Source organism: Larus michahellis, chromosome 4 (genome assembly GCF_964199755.1).
Source record: "Larus michahellis chromosome 4, bLarMic1.1, whole genome shotgun sequence".
Classification (NCBI taxonomy): Eukaryota; Metazoa; Chordata; class Aves; order Charadriiformes; family Laridae; genus Larus; species Larus michahellis.
In genome coordinates, this window is record NC_133899.1 from 39,688,636 (window position 1) to 39,710,574 (window position 21,939).

The 21,939-nt window shown below is 44.9% G+C and overlaps 1 protein-coding gene across 3 annotated transcripts in view; it reads left to right on the forward strand.

The window, feature by feature from the left end:
* PRIMA1 (proline rich membrane anchor 1) overlaps nt 1–21,939 on the forward strand; it is a 54,883-nt gene that overhangs the window by 25,416 nt on the left and 7,528 nt on the right. For 2 of the 3 annotated variants that reach the window (XM_074584133.1, XM_074584132.1), the window contains exon 3: nt 5,937–6,066. In XM_074584133.1, the coding sequence (XP_074440234.1) occupies nt 5,937–6,066 (130 nt within the window). Of the gene's footprint in view, nt 1–5,936; nt 6,067–10,752; nt 11,315–21,939 lie in introns of those variants that run through there. The other variant, XM_074584134.1, reaches the window with a different exon arrangement.

The following is a 21,939-nucleotide window of genomic DNA, read 5'->3' on the forward strand; positions in this document are numbered from 1 at the left end:
CTCCCTGAGCTATTTTCCAGCTCAGCCCTGTGTTTGGTTTGGTTCGGTTTCTGCTGTTTTGGTTCGTTCTGTTTTGGTTCGCTTTGCTTTGTCAGGCTGGCTGGTGGGTGAGAGCCGGTGGAAAGGGATGCCCTGATGCGGGCTCCCTGCCTCAGCATCACTGCTGAGGGCTGCGCAGAGGCGCCAGCTCAGCCCCGCTGAACCCCCGGGATGGAGCGCTGGCATCAAGCAGGTGGGGGGAGGTCATCCTCCCCCTCTACTCTGCCCTGGTGAGGCCACACCCGGAGTACTGTGTCCAGTTCTGGGCTCCCCAGCTCAAGAAGGACAGGGAACTGCTGGAGAGGATACAGCACAGGGCTACCAAGATGATGAGGGGACTGGAACACCTCTCTTCTGAAGAAAGGCTGAGGGAATGGGGTCTTTTAGCCTGGAAAAAGATGACTGAGGGGGGACCTTATCAACACTTACAAATACTTAAAGGGTGGGTGTCAGGAGGGTGGGGCCAGGCTCTTTTCAGTGGTGCCCAGCGACAGGACAAGAGGTAATGGGCACAAACTTGAGCATTGGAAGTTCCACCTAAACATGAGGAGGAACTTGTTTACTTTGAGGATGGCAGAGCACTGGCACAGGCTGCCCAGAGAGGTGGTGGAGTCTCCATCTCTGGAGACATTCAAAACCCGCCTGGACGCGTTCCTGTGCAACCTGCTCTGGGTGACCCTGCTCTGGCAGGGGGGTTGGACTGGATGATCTCCAGAGGTCCCTTCCAACCCCTACCATTCTGTAATTCTGTGGCTGTCTCCTGGCAGGCTGGGTGGTGGTCTTTTCTAACGTTCCGGCATTCCCATGTGAAAAGCAATTAGCCTACAACCCATATTGTGACGGAAAATAATAAAAAATAAAATCATCAAAATAAACAATGGGAGTACTAGATTCCCAAAATCTGAGCTTTATAAAGTACAGCCATGACCACTAAAGATAACCTGCAGGTGTATCCAAGGATTCCGAGTCCTGTTTCCGTATTCACAGGCAGTACGTGTCGCTTTTACAACATACACAAAACCATTTAATGCTTAATCCAAAAGATTAAAGCAGCTTCATCGCTGTTTTTTGGGTTTGGTAGCTCAGGGCAATTTTGAGAATGACCTACTCTGAGGTTTGCTAAAAAGAAATCAGAAACTTCTTTGTGATTTTATGGAAACTTCCTTTCCAGTGACACAACCTCTATTTTTGTGCTTGGGCATTGAGGGAAACCCTCTGTAGCTGAGCTAATCTTTCCTGGTATGCACTTTTCTGGCTAGAGCCATGTGTGTACAGATACCTGCTAACATTAGAACGGGAGCTGTGTCTTTATGCTGAGCCTTCAAAACAAATTTAGTCAAAGAAAGCAAGTGTGTGAGATTTTTGTGGTGCCAAAATAGCTTGCAGGATGCCTTTGCTCTAAAAGTACTTTATCATGAATTTGTTTTCCATAAATTGGATCCAGTCACCCACTGTAGGTTTGAAATGAGTCTGTTTATTCGTTGTATTTATTTAGCTGATGCTGTTGGGAATGGGAGAAGGTGTTGGCCCTCTAAGAGTAAACCTGACCAACATTTGTACTTCATACATTTTGAAGCCAAGAGAAAGAAAGGCATCGTGCTCTTGTGGACTTCTCAGAGACAGCATTTTCTTTACTTACTTAATTCTTGTTCTGAGTCCAGTCTCTTTAGCTGAATTTAGACTTCTTTTAGGAAAAATGAAAAGTCTACCTTAAACTAAATTTTTCAGTTAAATACTCTACCAGAGCTGATAGACTATTGTAATGGATAATTACCCTTAATCATAGTAATTACCCTATTTCTAATGTAAATATGCTTAGTATCCACTTGTAGTGGAGTACATTCCTGAGTCATTTACAAACTCTACAAGCATCCATCACTCTATTTTAGGGGCAGGGGGGGAAGTCCCTGCTAAAAAACACATTCTCTCAGTAGTAACTTTCCATTTATAGTTAGATTTTGAGACATACCAGTTCTCTGGCTTCTAGCTCAATTCATGCATGTCACACTTTCTGTAGCTTTATAGTTTCATAACCCCAATATCATGTGGAATTAAGTCGAATGTCATACCAAAGTCTAAAGTTATCACCCCAGCACTAATACATCTATTTACCAAACCAGCAATCTCCTCAGAAAATATCTAGTTAGTCTGACAAGATGTGTTTTCCTAAACCTGTGCTGTTTAGCATCAATTATTTATTTTCATACTTTATTAATTGAACGAGCTTTTCAGTATTTTGGCAGGATTTCTGTCAGGATGACAGGCTGTGATTGCTTAGCTCACCCTGCGTATTTTCTTTAAAATGTCATCACTTTCCTACCACTTTCCACCCAGTGTGCAGAATGACACTTCAGGGCTTAAGAGAAAAAAGCACACTGTGAAAATCACTTTCTCTGTTCAGCTGATTTTGAGACTGGTGAAGAGCAGCCAGGAATGAGCCAAACCAGGAGACAATCATGCTCTGAGCAGCTGAAGCTGCTCACGTGAGACCGGTGATGGGTGCGGAGGGAGCAAACACCATGGCCGGGCTGGCCAGCCCTCAGCTCTCGGTAGCCCTGGGATGTCCTCCATTCCCCAGATACATCGCTGTGAATGACAGCAGTACATGGCTGGTTGTTTCTTTACATGACAAGGGAAAGGGCACCATTTGGTTCCGAAACTATACGTCTTCTGGGGGTTTATAATGGATTTGAGAGAGATGGCACAAAGAAAGGGGCGACCGTGAGAATTGAAGTGTGTTCCTGCATTTTGTCAAAGGTTTTGTAAGACAATGGAACCACTGGACATTGTCATTGTTATAGGTAGTGTGGGACATCATCTGCTCACTGTTTTTAATAATAATTTCAGTATCTTCTTAGAGGAGGCTTTGGGATCCGTGTCTTTGCTCCTCCAGAGAGTGCCCAAGAAATGCATCACAAAAAGTGGCACAGCTGGAAGAGGGCGCTGCAGGTGTCCTCACCCCAGGATAATTTCTGATCATTGAGGGCACAACACATGTGGGCTCAGCCCTCCCAGGTGCAACCATTTTTCTCTACACTGGGGACGATGAGCTGGGGACTGGGACCCAGGCAGAGGATGGAGAGCATTCCCAGCCCTGGGCTGCCCCAGGGAGCAGAGCCATGAGCTCCAGCCCAAAGGGATGGAGACATCAACACCTCCCTAACATCAAGAGGACTCACCAAAAGGCACCTCCCTGAGAACATGGCGCTTCCCAGGCAGCTTGCTGGCTCTTTGGGAAGTTCTCTCAACTGACTTTCCCAGCTGCACACAGAGGCATCCATGCGGACCAGGCTTGGGCTTCCCATCAGCAAAAGGGGATTAAAAGCAGTTCTGCTCTTCCTCAGAGGATGTGAGAAGAAATGCTTTAAGGATGTAGAAATGCCACAGTAATGAGGGCTACATGAATGCATACTGAGAAAGGCAGAAAAGAGCATGCAGCTAGGAGCTTATTGGAAAAAGGGTGGACATTTCTAAGGAAAACAAGATTACCTAGCACTGCAATAATAAGGGGTAGAAATAGAAAGGAATTTTTAAAGCCATGTAAACCCACCAGCCACTAAGAAACAGGGCTTGATAGCTTCCAGTGTGATTTCTCATGCTTCTTTCTAAGTGCCTGGTCTGGACCACTGAGGAATAGAACTGAGCCAGGTGGATTAGGGGTCTCCTCCACATCAGCAATTCTTATTTTCCTGTCATTAATAACTATATATAGGCTGTCAGGAGTCATATTCGCTATTCAATCCCACGCGTATATCTGTTTATTTCCATGTAAAAATGCCATGATAAATTATCAAGGAGCACGTGGTGCACAGGCATGTGTCAGCCTCAATTGTTGTGCTGAGGAGCAACCCAGTCTCACCATCTCGTTTTCCTTTATGACTAGTTTGGTTGATCCTGCCTTTGAGGAAGAACAAGGACTAGGTAAGGGTAGCCGTACTTGCTACTTTTTGTATGATCTCACCTAATTTTACATGGCATCTGCAGATGGATGTGTTTCCTTTGGTTTCACTCCAACCTTTCATGTCTGTCAGGACAATACCAGGAGGGTAGAGTAGGCCCTGAGACTGCCTGCTCACACTGCTTCATGCAAACATTTTGTCATCTCTTAAATGCCTTCTGTTCTGCGATCTCAGAAAAAAACAATATTGAAAATTTTCAGAGAATATTGAGAACATTAGCTTTATCGCAACACAATAAATAGCTCCATCACCCACTGAAAACTGACTTCTGCAGCTGACATAGTAATAAAGTAGAAATTGAGTTGCTGAGATAGTCTTGGAGTGGAGACATTGTCAAAAGATGAGCCAGGAACCACTAGTTCTTCAAATCACTGAATTTCTCAGCTTTATTTTTCTGTCCTGTAGCAAAACAAACAAACAAACACAACCTCCCCCATACCCTTACAGTCAATACATGTACAATAAATTGAAAGCAATATTTTTCTCGACAGATATGATCATTGTGGTGTGTTGAAGGCTGATGCGTATGAGAAAGATAGGACCTCTTGCGTTGGCTTTATTATTTTGATTGCTTCTTCTAGTTCTTTACCTGGTCTTTTTCTAAGGTGCTCCTGCAGATTTCTCTGAATGCATGTTGCCAATTCTTCTATAGATAATGCCACTGGAAAAAAAAATATTTTCTCAGTAATTGTGTACTGCAGGATTTTTTTGATTGTTGGACTCGATGATCTGAAAGGTCCCTTCCAACCTAGACAATTCTATGAGTCACTGATTTTACCTAATGAGTGTTAAACCTAAGAATATGTGTGTGTCCTTTCCTAATCAAACACAGGAGGCACAGGAGATGTCAGCTCACAATAAACGGTGCAGGTGTGATGACATATTTTAACTTGTGCAGCTACTTGTGACGTGTATAACAGGAAGTTCAGAATTTAGGATATATCAGATCAAATAATTAGACGGAAAAAAAAAAGCCTTTTGCTATATTTAATTCTCTCCCCTACTTAACTGAAAATGTAAATTTAGACAGTCCCATTGACCAATTCGTTATTAAACTTCATTTAGGGTGATCCAAATTCTCATGGAGTTTACGTGGTTGCACACATTGCGTTAAGGGTCTCTCTCACCTCTGCAACACACTGGTATCACTCATGGCGTTGTCTGTTGCTCACCATCCTTGGGAATAGGAATATGGCCCTGAAGGAAAAGATTTGAACTAAGCACCACCAGTATTAATCCTGATGCAAAATACTGCTTGTTTTGAGTGGTACATAGACAATTCTAGCCCTAAATCGACTAAGAATGTAATAATAATTGCTTATATTATCACGGGTTAACATTTCTTAATGTTGACATTTCTTAACTATTGGACATACAATTCAAAGATAATGTAATGGAAAAGAAGCTTGTCAACTATAGCCCACTAAAAGCAATTAATAAATGTAATAAAATGCCTGTCCTTTTAAAAGAAATCCCCCTTCCTAGCTCCAAGGTTACAATGACAGCAGCTGCAATACTGATTGGTAGGCCCTGCTGCGGCTCCCTAATAAACCTCCTCTAATGAGGTTTGAAAGCCTACTATTATCAGCGTAACATCTCTCTCTAAAACTAAATCTGATGCGGCAGGAGGTGGCAAATGCAGAGGGAGGGGAGGTTTCCCACAGGTAGCAGAGCTGAGCCTTTCTCCTTTGCATTGAGCACCAGGTTGCGGTCAACAGTGAGACAGAGAACTTGGTCATCTGGGGACCATGGCAAAGAATATCTAGTACCAAACCAGTTGATTGCTTGGAAAAAAAAAAAGGGTTCTAAATGTAAAATGTCCTCTTTGCATGTATCTGTGGCCTTGGCATAGTGCTATTGACGGGGTGACTGAAGCATATCTGATTATACACTGCTCATTTGTGAGAACTCATGTGTTTTTCCACACTCTTTTTACAGCTCCCAAGTCTACTTTTTGTCCCACTGAAGAGACCTGGTGGCCAGGCCTGGTTATTATCATTGCAGTATGCTGCGCCACACTAGTGTTCCTCTTCGTAGTTGTCATCATTTGCTACAAAGCCATAAAAAGGTAAGACTCCAGATGCTTTTACTGTGCTTGGGGCAATGCAACCCCACAAAGGTTGACCCAAGACTTGGCTGGCGCCTTGTTTTGTTGAAAGACATCCTAAAGGCAAAATGCATCCTGTAGTCAATGTGTGTTTTCATTGGAAAGTCACTGTATGTACTGTATCCTGCCTGCGTAAAGGGTGAAGTTTAATGCACAGTCATGGGCATGAGGCGGAGAAAAACTAGAAATGGGACAGGGCTACAATATTCAGATTAACATGAACTCCCCAAAATCAAATTGCTGCAGGTTGCTGGGGAATGTCGGTAGCGTTGATTTAGCCAAGTGTAGGGGTAGGAAACTCTCCTATCCAGTTCTGGTAGTACTCAAAATTTACACAGGGGATGTGAGATTTTTGGCCCAGGCCCATCACTACTTGTAGCGTTTCAGAGTGATCCAAGCTCTTTTAACCCAAACTCTATGGTAATATGTGTAGTTTTTCATCTGGGGCCTCTACTTCTAATTTATTCTTGCTTCAAAATTATCATCTACAGAATCCATTTCAAAACCTGTCTCTTTTAATTTAAAAGCTTATGTGAAGCCTATGTACGACACAGGGTGTAGTAACTATTTCAGCTCCTCTACCACTGTCTTTGCAATAGATGTGCTTGCATAGGACTCCTGTAGTTAGAAATTATTGACTTCAGTTACATAGAAAAATGAGAGTGGGAATAATTTCTTCACCTAAATAATATTTTATATTTCAAGCGTAAAAGGTTAAAATCCATAACTCGCATGAGATACTGCAGTGACACCTGAATCACAGTTTGGATTAAATGATGTTTATTCAGCTTCGGGATTTTTTTTTTGCGGGGGGGGTGGGGGGGGGGGGTGGGGGGGGAATGGGTGGGAAGAAAAGGAAATACTTTTCATGAAAAGAGTTATGTGCATGCAAAGCAACTGCAGGATTTTTGATGAGCCTCAGCAGGCATATCACAATGGTGGAGCATTGCACGTGGTTTGTGGGTGTCTGAAAAAATTATGGAGGATTTGAAGGACAGTGTATCCAAGAGCATCAAAAAGGGAGAATTCAAACGAGACAGAAGTCTGTATCTAATTTCTTATTAAATTTACATAAGTATCTCTGCTGTTCTAGTTGAGCTAAAATGAATGCTTATTAGTTTTGAGGATTTGGAAGGCTTTCACTCTAGGTACTGAACTTCTTAAGAATCATCTATGGAGGACTGGAGGACTGAAATTGGAGTCGAATTGGATTGGTAACACAGTGCAAAATTTCTTAGTTGTAGTTCCTAATTGCTAATACAGCTATCGTATTTGTCTGCCTAGTGCCAAATTGTGAATTATTTCTGCCAAGGCTGCAAAATACACCTACAGGAGCAGGAACTCTCCAGGGCAACTTGCGCCTAGCAAAGAATTGCTCTTCAAATCTGCTCTGATGCTGGTAAATGGGAGGTACAGAAAAGAAATTTAAGCAGATAAATTTAGAGCTGCCTTGAAGAGGCTGTGGGAATTCACATAACAAAGTCTTATGCTTCATGACGGTGAAGAATACAGATACGTGATGAAGACATCCATTATTTGTCAACAGTGTGAATATCAACATACAAGACAGCTGCTTGAACAGGCATTAGTCTCAGAGAAACGTGAAAATTCCTCTTAGATCTTCTTATTGTTGACATTCACACTGCTGACAAATGCTAAGCTGAAAACTGCTCAGATGTGGAATGGACATCTATAAAAAAAAATCTTATTAATTATATTTTTACAGAGTAACTAGAGCATTTCTTTTCATCAATGAGTTCTTCCTAAAACAGATCTGTTAGAAGGATGCCCTAAAGTGCCTGGCAGCATTCCTCAGTAGTTCAGGTTCCCTGATCCACCGTAAAAGATATCTATTGATAAATGCTGGGAAATAAGATAAGACGCTTCACAAGAGAAGCATCTCTGCCTTCAATACAGAGTGTTATCCCATATTGTTGAGCTGAATTTGCTTTAGCTAATGTGAGAAATCCTTCAGTCTAGTTTTTTGCTGGGAGGTGGAATTGGCTAGAGAAAGAGTGAGGGGATTAATCTGGGTGACACTGAAGCCGAGAGTTCCTTCAGTGTGTTCCCGGCGTCTGGCTCCATAACCATGCCCTGCCCAGTCCTTTCTCAGACCCCTGTCCCACCAGGTCTCCTCTGCAGTCCTCCTCCCAGGCCCTTGTTCCTGTGCATCTCCTGGAACTGGGACCTCTGTCATTGCAGCATCTCTGAGAATTCTGTCTCCCACCTCCAGGGCAGCGCATTGTCTCTTACATACAATGTACCCATCCCCTTTAGACGTGAACACCTCCAGCCACACCTAGATCGGGTTGTAACCTCGATCGGGCACCACCCTCTTCATCCAAGGAAAGGCACACGCTGGTTGCCTTGATGTAGAAATCAGAGCCCAGCCCAAAGAGCCCACCTTTCCCTGCCCCGACCCTTTCGTAGCTCTGGGTAGGGATAGCATTGTGGCCCACCACCGAACAGCATCCTTTCCTTCTTGCACCATGTCTGCAGGTTTCAGAGTTGTCCCAGTCTCGGTTCCCTGCTGTCATGTAGCTGGTCACTGCAGGGCAGGAGCAGGAGGGTGGCAAAGGACTGTTTTATAGTCTGGGGGACTGTTTATAGTGCCCATCACAAGCTGACCCTCAAAGCCCTCTCCTGCTCAGTGTCCTCTCTCTGAAAGCATTTGCCTACATCTCAGGAGCATCACTGAGATTCATCACCTGCTGTCTGATGAGTAGTATAAACGGGAAAGCGGCAAGAATTATTAACCAAACATACCCTCTGTAAAACCTTGCATGAGACTGTCACCCTCCAGCATTTCTAGACGGGACTTTTTTTTTACTGCTTTCTGGGGAAGCAGGGAAAGGAGATCCATGTCTTCACATTCGGAAACCCTCATTTTTGATGAGAGCCTGGGGTGTGACAAAAACTGGAAGTGCCAGTAAGCATGAAAACTGTCTTGGCAGCAGCAGATGGCTCATATCTTCTTTTTTTGGTACAACAGGAACACCGTGTAAAAATTCTCACCAGCCCATCAGCTAAAAAAGATAAATAAAAATAACCATTAAATAAATAAAAAGAAAAATATGAAGAGCATACTGAACATGATTTCAGATCAGATGACAGTACTAGTTTTACCCATGGATAGATCTATATCTACATCTAATCTATCTATATCCCATGTATCCTACCTATAGTAGATCCTATGTATCTCCCATAGTAGACATATATATCTCCCAGTGACAAATCCCTAAGTATTACAGGAGAGTATTGCAAAAGCCTAACTGGAATAACTTGATTTTCTGCTTGTTAGTCTTCCAAATGAAATGGGGTTTACAGCCTGACCGTCAACGCTATCTATATCCTATTTACCCTAAAGCGTACGGCTCAGCTTAATTAGCAGTATAAGCACTGAAGAGATGCCGAAGAGCGAAATAACAGCAGCCATCTGGTTGTTGGGTGTAGCAAGAGTTAAATGTTTTAGTAAGAAAGTGCAGGCGGAGATCTGCCCGCACAGAGCTTGGATCTGTTGTATTAATCCCTCACTCTCATAAGAATCAAATCTGATGTAGAAAGAAAAAGAAAAATCCTATTTGTGCTTAAGTTAAAATCTCATTTACTGGTTTCAAAGGGCCAGACCCAATCAAACTCCCTCATGTCTGCTTTTCTGTAGAAGGAAGAGGGGGAGTGACTATCCTCAATGTATCGTCACTCGGCTGTATTTTTATTCAATCAGTATAAAAACTGTTTCTCCTGGGGTGGTTTGTTTTCCTTTGTAAACGCTAAAACTTTAGCATATCACCAATTTTAGGCACTAAGTCTACAATCTAGTGGATTTGTGAATCTTTGTATAAAATGACTACCAGAACCAAGCCAGCATGTTGCTTATCTCCATCCCTGCATGTCCCCTGGAAATACGAAGGTTCTGCCAGTATGAGATGGTTCTATGAAATATTGAGATCCATTCCAGTGGGTGGATTTGACCTCTCTGGTCTACGAGGGAACTAATACCAGCACATGTCAATTGTCTTTAAAACTCAGAGCACAGCCAGATAGGTTAAACTCTTGGGAAGATACATGCGGTGCAATTCTTTGAAGGCTCTTAAAGCAGCCTCTAAATATCCTCTGTGCGCTGCTGGTGTCTGCGGTGTTGGGCACACCAGTACAGATGTGTGCTACTGCACAGATCCAGCACCAGAGGACACCGCACGTGATACCCTGTTGTGCTGCAGCGTGGTCACACACATGGCGATAGCACCTTCCGTTTGGCAGCGGGGGAAGAGCTATTTTGTCCGGTCTTGGTGACAGAGGGATATTTCCTCTTTTAAGAAAAAAAGTGAATTTTCTCTTAAGAAACTTTTCCATGGCACAATAGAAAAATTTTAAGGATTGGCACTTGGGGCAGGCAGCAGTCACAGCCTGTGACATTTGCAGATTTCTCGGACAGACGTAATCCCTCGCTGGCCAGGGCTCGGACCCATTGGAAGCAGCGTGAAATTTCTGCTCATTTCATGGGTAAGGAAAGTGATCTCACAACCGGTGATTCCTGTAACACATAGCAAGAGCAGACAAACACCTGCTTCAACACCCGCGATACCTCCATGTATTTCGCTAGCATTTCTTTGTAAAAACCTGCCGTTCTTTCTCTTTCCCTGGAAGACTGTCATAAAAGCAAGAAGTCCAAGGACAATTCATAAACTAGCAGAGGCTGGAGGAAGCTGGGTCATTTCAGTATTACATGGTTGGTGGACTGGACTTGGACACGTGCGCCATGAATGCCGTCGGCTCTAACAAATCTTCGTCTGGTGTAAACAGGTGCGGATTCAAAAGCAATCAGCGCAGCTCAATTCATTTTAATCAGCTCTGGAGGTGGCTGCTGCTTAAGTGTGTTTTTTTTAACATCTCCAAGCACCTGAATAATAGTAAGACAGTAAGACTGGAGGGAAGTGAGGAGTAAATGCAGCAAAGAGGATTAACGGGAGTTGTTTGGTAAATAAGCAACTGAAACGGGGGAGAGAGGGACCTGCAGGATGTAATCTGTTTCTGCAGCTCTCTGGTGTGGCAGTGTTTGTGAGAGGAGTAAGATATTTACATAAAAGGGGAAAAATAAATCCCTGGCACCCTGTATAAAATTAAGATACTGGAGCCATCTCTCAAACCTCGAAGAGGAAAGCAAAGCTGAGCATCCTGGTCTCCGTGCCAGCTGATGCGCCAGCTATGCAACCTGGCAGGAGGTGTTCCACATGGTTCCCCAACATGTGAAAACCCTGTACTTAGTATCTCCAGAACATCCATATAGTCTGAAATGAACAGCCTGTTGGGATGTGACTCCTGGGCTCTGCAGGATTTTAGGTAGGATGCATACCTCTGCTCTCAGACCTACCACAGGGTTTGCTGCCAAAAAGCCCTCTTGCTAAGTCAGCGGAGAAAGCAGGCTGGTGATAGCAAAGTTTTGCATGATATACCTTTTACTCACTACTCTAACTTTGTCGAGCCACAACAGTTTTGTGTGTGTTCTGTAGCTTGAGATAAATGTGCTATAAATGCCTACATATGCACTTCCTTAAATAGGCGCTGAGTTCACCTTCAAATAATAATTAAATGGAAGAAAACATTGTACTGAAATAAAATGACAGGTCATATTTAAACTGCCTTAAAATTCATTGCTCAGGTTATTTTCTAGGGTACTCAGCGTATGATTTATGGGCCCTGTATACTGCAAGGTGTCAGTAGTGGGAGCAAGGTTCGGGAAGTAGGTTTTGTTTAACAAAATGAGGCAGCTGCTTGAGAGGGGAAAACACCGAGGCTTGTTTAAAGAGGGTAAAAAGTGGGATTTGGGTCTGTAGAGAGCTGCTATGTATGGAAGAACGTGTCCCATAGTGCAGGGGTGTATGTCCTGCTCAGCAGGCCATGGCCCCGCACCTCTCCCCCAGCACCACTCGCTCCCCCAAAGGGCAAGGACTGTGTAGTCCTCCATGTGGCCATCTCCTATGAGAAGCACCGAGGCTGAGCACAATCTAGTCCAAAGTCATTATTAATTGCAACAAAACAATGCTTTTCAATGCGGGGAGAGAAGACAGAAGAACATCCTAAACTTACTAAATCACTTTGAAGTGGATATTCACGGCAGGGCTGATGACAGACAGGTCAAGGTGAATTGAGATTGTTAATCTCTTCTGTTCTCTCTGACACATTAGAAGGGTTCATACTGAAGTGGTGCCTTAATTCTCAGCAGGTGTCTGGGAAACGGTAATTGCTCAGAAGATAAAGATAGTCGGTGGAAAAGCTGAGTTAATATTACTGTTTGAGTGAGAGACACTTAAAGGGAAGAAGAAGAAGGTCTGTGAGGGCAGATCAGTGTCTTTGATGCAACTCGTTGACATCAAACCAATTCAGCTCTGCAAAAGAGGTCAGCGCCTAAGAAGTGCCACTCAAAAGGGAATACGGTCTTCATCAGGAAGACCTGGGAATGTCACTAAGGGCAGCTGAAAAAAATACAAACTTCAACATTTTGGAAAAGCAAGGAAAAAAGACAGTCACACTGTAGCCTGATTGTCTTTTGCACTGGATGAACGATCAGCATCTACCACTGAGAGCCGCTGTCCAGGTCTTCTGTCACCTCTAACCGAATCCCAACATCCCCGTGTGTAGCTTAGCCTCTATGCCTAATCATCTGCCAGTGGTGAGTTTACTCCCATCCTTGGAATGAGGTTGCAGATGATCTACTAATGACAATTTAAATACTCTGAATGACTAATCTTTCTGCAGGAAATCCCATTTTTTAACCATCAAAAAATGAGTTCATAGAATGACAGAATGGTTGAGGTTGGAAGGGACAGCTTGAGATCATCTAGTCTAACCTTCTGCTCTGACAAAGTCAGCTAGAGCAGGTTGTCTAGGTCCGTGTCCAACTGGGTTTTGAATGTCTCCATAGATGGAGAGTCCACAACCTCTCTGAGTTCTTGTTGGTTTTCTTGTATTCTTTCAAAGCTAGTGCTATTTATTAAACTAAATGTAGCCCAGCTTGATGAAAACTGAATGCTATACAAGGAAAAGCAGTTGTTCTTCCAAAGAGTATTGAAGTCTGGGTCTTGGTTGTGCAACACTTTCCAGGGTAGCATGTATGAGACGAGTTGCTGAACAGCTTTACAACTTGATCCGAGCTCAGTGAAGATGCCAGAGCTCTGCCGTATTAATTCTGCTGATTCAGTGGCATCACTGGGGATTTTGGATGGGGGACTAATAGTTGGCGCTGCCCAACGTTTGTTGGGTGCATCAAGATGAAGAAGGGTTGGCTTCATTTTTTGGAGTAGAATAGCAAAAGCATTGCTGCTACTTGTTAGCAGGTTCATTTGACAAGTCAAGCGCTGATGAGTAAAGGGGATAAAATAGCCTTTCATGCAGAGAGATGGCTGAGCCAAACCACATGGGCGGTGCTGTGCAGGAAAGTTTGTTTTGCTGTTGCCTGTGCAGTACGTGTTGGTCGGATAAGCAGGAGGATCTGCTCTTCAGGGCTGTCAGTCTGGGATTTTTATAAGCACTACATGTTTCCATAACTATTACAGGGCAGGATTTCTCTGTGTCTTTTAAGTTAGACCAAAGTCACATTCTGCTAGGGAGAAAGTTTGCTGTCATAAATGGATAAAATGCCCCACTGTTTCTCATAAGTGGGAACACTGGAAGCCTTCAGGAGGCTTGAGGCTTTAGTCTTTAGAGTAAAACAAGCGATCCAGTGTTTCACAGAATACTCTCCTATGGATCATTTTTCACTTGTTCAATCCTAATTTGTGATGTATTGAGAAAGATGCCAACAGAAATCTCTAGAGCATTGTGGCCTATCCTGTGATCAATTAGCTTTTCACTGTGACCAGAAACAAACTTGCTCTTTTTCTGTTTTCTACTGCAGACGAGGGTACCACATGGAATGGGCAGAAGTCGTGCAATAGATTCAAGTGTTGTACAGTTACTGCCCCGCTGCAACTCTGTAAATGGCCACGGGTGGAATTCACAGGCTGGTGCCAGAATATAACACTCATGCTGGTCTAACTGTATTGGTTGAACTATTCCTGATTTACCCCAGCACGCTTAGAAGGTACAAGTGGATACCAAAGTTTTGAAATGTATAGGAGAGTTGCCAGGTTTACCATGAGCTTTTTATTACATTCTTTCCTGAAGCCGTAACTTCTGAAGAAATCTGAATAAATATGAGATCAAGGTTCTCTTCACCTGATAGTCTAAAAATTGACTTTAAACTCAAGACTCTTACATATTCAAAAAGCTGTAAGGCAAAGCAATACATTTTTCTTAGAAATTCATATAATTTTTAAGCCAATCATAGTTTTTTACAAGCTGACATGAGGGCACTTGTGGCTGGCCCTGCCAGTGAAAAGCCACAACTGTGGCTGAGATATACCCAGCACAGTGTGCAGGGACATTTGAAGGAAGTTTTTGGCTTTGTTATCTGGGACATCTGAGCTTAGGCCTGTGTTTGTTACAGCCTGCAAGAACCCAGCACAGCACCCTGGGGTGCCTGGGACAATCTTTTTTTTTTTTTATTCAAAGGAAATTGTACCCATGGTAGTGGGGTGGGAGCGTAGATCCATTACTCCAGCTCTGTATCACCCAGAAATTCCCTCTGCGCAATGAGAATCCCATAGGAACTTGCTGGGTGCCTTTATTGCCCCCTTTTCCTTTCCACGAAGGATTTGCAGTGCAGCCTGAGTAAAAGCAGTAACGCCTGATTTCTCCAGTGGCTGAACAACTGCAGCTCCCGGTGGGTTCAGCGGACAGGGTGGATTTGCAGGAGCTCTAAAAATCCCAAAAGTTAGAATGAGAAAGCCAGAAAAGTATGGGAATGCCCCAGCCATTCCCACGTGTGCCCCACGCTGCCCCAGGCAGGCTCTGCCCGGACTCAGTCTGCTCTAGACCTGACCGTGGAGCAGCCAAGCACCAGTTGGTCCCCTACCCATCACGTGTATCCAACGACCATCAGGACACTCGGGACTATTCAGCCCTGCGTGTATACCCCATTTTTCCCCCAGTCTCTGCCTTCCCTTGTTTTCTGCAGAGCTTTGTTTCCTGCATCACCCCCATTTTGCCCCAGGTTTGACTGTGCAGAAGGTACCTCCTTCCTACCCGACCTTTCGGCACACTTCTGGCCGGCAGCCTTGGCTTGGTGCCACCCTTGGATCCTCTAATTTGTGGCTTCTGCTGGCTTTGGTTTTGATGCCTGGCTCTAAGCCGGACTTCCGTGCGCGGAGACCCTGGGGAAAGGTAGAGCTCTGGGAACGGCAGGAGCCGCGCTTGGACACACGTCTTCCTGTGCAGGGAATCTCAGCCAGAGGTAACGAGGCATCCAACCATGGCAGGTGGATTTCCCACTGTCATTTATGTGCATTAGTTTCACACCCTCGTCTAATTAGTCACAACCTGGTGTGCAAACGAGACCTCAGCGTTTCCGTGCCCTGGCTGGGAGCAGCTGTTGGTAAAGGAAGGCTCAGGGGTGCTTGTCCACACCAGCTAGTTTCGGGGCTCTGAAGGGAGGTCACATCACACCCCCCGCCTTGCTGGGCTGTTTGCTGCCATGCAGCCACGCTGCCGGGGGGGAAATGGTGCAGACAGGGTCCCCCTTTGCAGAGCTGCGACACTCCTCAGGCACACGTCAGTCTCTTGCAGCCACCCTCAAGCCCCTCACAGCCATGCTGCCACCACTCGTGTGGCTGCACGCTCTGATTTCTCCGTCCTTCCTTCTCTGCACCCTCCAGTACTTACTGCTAAATATTTATCGTGCTCCGGGGTTGCTAAGCAGCGCGCAGCTCCCCGCTCGGGAGAGCCGTGCCGGGAAGGCGAGACGCGCAGTAGGTCAGCGTGGGCAGAGCAGGGGGTGGGAGAAGATGGCATCTGCCGGGGTGGTCCTGCTCCGCCGCACGCTTACCTCGCTCCGACTCCGCTGTCCCCTCCGCCGGCTGGCACATGGCCACCCCCTCCAGTATGGCTGCGCTGGAGAACGATGCTCCTGGTTTGTCCAGCTTGCAGAGTTGTTGGCTAAATCACAGAATTATAAAATAGTTTGGGTTGGAAGGGACCTTTAAAGGTCTCCTAGTCCAACCCCCCCTGCCATGAACAGGGACATCTTCAACTAGATCAGGTTGCTCAGAGCCCCGTCCAACCTGACCTTGAATGTTTCCAGGGATGGGGCATCTCCCACCTCTCTGGGCAACCTGGGCCAGTGTCTCACCACCCTCAGTGTAAAAAAATTCTTCCTTATATCTAGTCTAAATCCTCCCTCTTTTAGTTTAAAGCCATTACCCCTTGTCCTATCACAAAAGGCCCAGCTGAAAAGTCTGTCCCCGTCTTTCCTGTAGGCCCCCTTTAGGTACTGGGGTTTGCATTTATCCTGCAACGAGAAGGGTCTGCCTCTGCAGGCTCTTTTTTGTGAGTGGAGAAATTCAGAAGCAGCTGCTTAGAAATCAGTGGTCTTACTCTAGCTGGTGTCAGCGACAGATTTCCTCAAATGCAAAGTGATCTAGATAGATAGTTGCAAAGGTCTGTTCATTTTACAAATTATAGGGTTTGGGGTTTTTTTCCTCAGCTCCTTGCATTTATTTGTGTTGCAGACACTCTTCTATTAAATAAGTTTTTATAATGGAAAATCTGCAGAGAATTTTGGTTCATCTGCACAGAAATTAACCATTACTATTTAAATAATTTTGTGAAATTCTATCTAAATGATTCTGTGAAATAGCAGTAGCTTTGTTCCTCTGCATGGATCAAGTCCATCATTCAGGTTTGTGCCTATGTTTGCAAGGGATCAAATAGCAAGGCAGTTATCTACATTCAGCAAAAAATCTGGGCACAAAGTAGCACAGAAGATCAACTTTGTTTTCGAGGTGGAAAAGTTCAGTGCCTAAAATGGCGATATCTACGGTCGCTTGGCTGCTGAGAGACATACTGTCCTTTAGAGATGGCGAGAGAGCAGTGAAGAGCAGCCCTCGCTCATCTCCTCTCTCTGCCCCTTGTTATTCCAGCCCCATGTTTTTCCTGTGCTGATGGTCACCCTGACCTGGAGCACAGGCCACCAACAGCCAGCCAGTGGCAGGGGATTCCTGCACCTTTCCCACTTCCATTTCCCCCTCCAATAAAGGTGTGTTTTTGTAAGGACATGTGTATGTAGTGACAATCCCAGGCTGTTTCTGCATTGCCTGGCAGACTGTGATGCACCACGAGCCGAGCTCCGTGCACGTTCCTTAGCTGTTTACACGGCTCTGGGGCAGGACAGGCCTTTGAGGAGCAGGAGTGTGCCCAGCTCGTCCCCAAAGGACTCTGCCAACACGTAGCACACTGCCAGGCATGTCCGTGGCCGTGGCCATCCTCCAGACATGGTTTTGTTTTGTTTGAAGCAGGTACCTTCATTCCATACATTTAATATCTTCTCCTTTTTTCATTTTGTGGCTTTTTGCCAGGCTGGAAGGCTGGCAACATGAGCTCATTTTTTTACATTAGGCCCATTCATTTTCTTTTCTTTTTGTCATCAAAACATACCGATGATGCATTCCGCACTGAGAACACCCGATGGATAACGTCAGCTGTAATATCCCTCCAGTCAATAAAACCTTTTAAAGATCATTATAGGGAATGCAAAGAATGGGTTGTAATGTGAGGGGTCACTGAAAGTACTTTTATCAATTATATTGGTTAATAGTCCTGTATCTTAATAGTGGAGCTGCTTCTCTTCCTTAAGATTGGTTTTGCGTAGAAGCATAATTCTGAAGTTAGCTTAATTGAAGACCTAATAGGAAAAGTGATTGCATCACCTGAGTCTCCTAGGGACAGATCTTCCGTGGTAACATCAGAACAAATCCTCCTCAAGTCCACCGAAGCCTGTGGAATTACTCTGACTTTGCACTGCTGAAAATAAATGAAGGCTAAACTTGCACTTCTTAAATTACATGTGGGGCTCAGCAATCTATTTCAATTACTTGCAATCTGAACAGGCCGAGTCCTCCCTTCAGGTATACCCAGAGCGACTTCAGCAGGCTGGGATAGATGCACTTCTGCAGAAAGAGATCAGCCCACCACATTTTGCACGCGAGCACACCAGCTCAGGGAACCTCAAAGTGCTGATGAACGGCTGCAGAGTGGCTCCGTATGGATTTATTATTTTTTTTCCCCCTGAGAGAAGCACTCGGCAAAGGGTAGATCTTCAATCTGTGCACAGCAAGTGGGATTTGATTGTCACAGGGGAGCGTGAAACACCCCAAAACAGAAATCGTCCACAAGCCTCCAGGGCCTTAAATATACTCCAGAAACTGGTCATTTAAAAATGGCTGTGAGGGAGAGCCAAATTAGCCATGAATTGCAGGCTTGAAAAGAGCTCATGCGAACAGCCAGAAGAGAAGAAACTCGCCTTAGGAGACGGTATCTCGGGGCCAGATCAAAGCCTATTGATGCAACATGACTTGCAGTGCTGTGAAAGAGACTTTCACGTTTTGCATAATGGTCCTAGCACATGCACTTGTACATATCTTCTCCCCTTCTCCACGTATGAGAGACAGGAAAGGTCTGAAGACGTTAAAAATTGCTTGCTTACTTTCTCCAGAAAAATCTTATTTATCAGCTGACCACTAGTTTGGCTAAGACTGAAGTACTCAAAGGTCTCTAGGGAAAGAATGGCCTTTTCTGATTCACAGAAGATAAAAGGAGCAAAGGGGCAATGCAGCTTGAAAAAGGAGACCTCCATCAGATGTCCAAAGTGGAAAGTAACCCAATATACATGGTCCTTCCAAACAGTGCAGGTAATATCATCCAGGTTACCTATAAAACTTTCTAGTTTGGAAGAGTAAGTAAAAAAGGTCACTTATTGGGATGGTAAGTAAGAAACACCGGGGCAAGACAGTTTGTGTCTTTTAGATGCTGGACTATCTAACTTACCAGACTGGAGATGGAAATACAGGGAACACACGTAAAAGCCTTGGGAGACTGGGAGTATTGAACACCAGTCCTTGACAAACCGTGAGCAGTAGTGAGTGCGTTGCTGAGAGTTTTCCAAACGGAGCTGGTTTTCATTATTGCTGTGAAACATTTGCTTTGTACGTGGGAGGTAGTTGAGCCAGTAACCTCTTCCTACAAGCATTGAATAGTATGCTCCTTGTTTTCTGGACAGAGAGATGGTCCACATATGGCTGTTAACTAATGTAATAGAGAAAAACTAAGGTCTTGGAGAATTTTCATCATTAGGGTTTCTTTTTTGATTTCTGGCTTCACATTGTCAACTCATAAATAGCCAGATATTGAATTTTTATGGTTGCTCTGAGACAGTCAAATGGAGAAGTCAGAATGTGACTCTCTTTCCATGACTCTGGAAACTATGTCCAGAGACGTGTCCCTCTCTAACATGAGCCCCATGTGTCTGGGCCACAGCGCCAGGCTGGGCAGCCCATGTTAGTCATTAGGCAAGGCTCATGGTGGGCAGCTGCACACAAGTTTGATGGCTATGTCCCAGAAAGCAACAGTTGTCAGTGCACTGAGGCCCTCCAGCAAGGGCCCTATTCACAGACCAGTCTTAGAAAGCGAGTTTGCTTCTCCCACCAGTTGCTATCACAGGAACTGATTCACCTCTGATGGCTGATGGACAGCATGAATCAAACAGCTGTTTGATGAACGCCCACAGCACTGAGTTGTAAACAGCCTCCATTCACGTTCTTTATGTTCTTACAAACATTTAGGTTACTGGGAGAGATGGTCCAATAATTGAACAACACTGCAAAATTTATTCTTCCTTTCCTCTCCTGTATCTGCTAAATAAGGATGTTTTTGAAGCATGACTGTAGCCCACCCATCATCTTGTCTGGGCTTCCAGCAGCGAAGTCTAGCCAAGAGCTCTAAACAGCTGCCATAGATACCGCAAGCATCCTAGCCCAGGGGACGAAGCTGAGTGAAAATATACCTACCAGGTATTTACCCTGTTTCTTGGGCAACTTTTGTAAGCCAGGAAGATGCTGCTGCAGTTGGGTCTCTACTGGTGTATCAGTAGATGGGATATTTCAGCTGTGCACTGGGGGCACCTCAGGATAGGCCAATCCTATGAAGCAAATGGGTGTGTCGTATGAGACCCAATTTTATTGAAAATCATTAATTTTTATGTGTTGATAGCTAATGAAATATTCATCAGTATGGAGAAGAGCTTTGAAGTCGCTGCACGTATAAGCAGTACATCTCCAGCTCTCTGATTTGCCTCTTCCCTTCTGCTGCTTTGCCTTGGGGACCGGCAGGCACACACGCGACCCGGCACATGCCACTGCCAACACAGGAGGGGCGGACAAGCCCTGGTGATGCTTGCCGGTAGAACATCTTTCCCCTTTGGTGGTGGTAGCCACCACTGCTCAGGAAGGAGCTGGAGTTGCACTGTGGTCTTCTGAGCGTTGGGCATCGGCTCCAACAACACACAGCAGGGAGGGCAAAGCGGCCTTTCCTCCTCTAACTGCATTTTAAAAGAAGAATGACACTCTGTTCCCATTTTGTAAGAAACAGGATAGGTGTTTCCCTTGGAGGATAATCCAGGGCAGCAAATCCCGAGCGGAGGCAGGTGTCTCCTGGCAGTGCTGAGTCATGTGTGGGGACCCCAGAAGGAGATGAATTTAAGATCCCTTCATTTCTCTGCTGCCAGCCCAAAGTCACCCTCTCCTAGCCTAGCTGGGTTTCCCTGGGGCCCAACCTTCCCGGATGCTGGCCATGGTGCACTGGCACTCAACAGAGACATTGCTATGGAGGTAGGCAGCAGGAAACAGGTTTGGAAAGCTCAGGCTTGTCTTATGAAATCAGGTTTTATTCTTAACTCTCATCTCTTCCAAGCACAAAGCACCTTGAAGAGTATGAACATGTGGATTGCATTGTGTCTTTTAAATTCTGTTGTAGTTTACTCTTCTGGACAAGACTTTTATTCCCATTTCTAGGTGATCTATTCTCCTCAAAGCTTCAATCAGCCTATAAGTAACAAGGCATAATAAAGTTCTGATTAAATTAACAGCCTGCTCAGCTTTTGCTTGATTTTGTCTGAAAAGTCATATATAGAGATTTTCTTGTGTACAAGTGAGACACAAGGTGAAACGCTCCCCTAGTACTCTGCCGCACAACTGCCTTGCAGACAGTAGGGCTGTGCCAAATTTATACCAGTAGCCAAAGCTGTCAGGGAGGGTTTTCACAGAATCACAGAATCGCAGACTGGCAGGGGTTGGAAGGGACCTTCAGAGATCATCTAGTCCAACTCCCTGCCAAAGCAGGGTCACCTAGAGCAGGTTGGACAGGAGCCCCAGGTGGGTTTGGAATATCTCCAGAGATGGAGACTCCACACCTTCTCTGGGCAGCCTGTCCCAGTGCTCTGGCACCCTGAAAGTGAAGAAGCTTTTCCTCATGTTCAGGTGGAATTTCCCATGTTGCAGTCTGTGCCTGTTGCCCCTTGTCCTGTCACCAGGCACCACTGAGAAGAGTCTGATCCCACCCTCTTGACACCCAGCCTTTAGATATCTGTAAGCATTGATGAGGTCCCCTTTCACTCTTCTCTTCTCAAGGCTATTTTGTCAAATATATCGAGTTTTGTGCTCAGACATGATCAAGGGCCAAAAACTACACCTCCTCTAAGAAATTTTCTAAAGACAATTTACAAATTATGTTTGAATGTGCATCCTTTTGTTGACCTTTACAGAGGACTCTGCAGAGAAGCGGTACAAGCCAATATGACAAGACAATGTGAATTTCTTTGATAAATAAGATTTATAAAGTGATTAGAACCTCATCTGAAATTGAAGCTTGATGCGTGAAATACACTGTTAAATGGCTGTTTGATGCTTT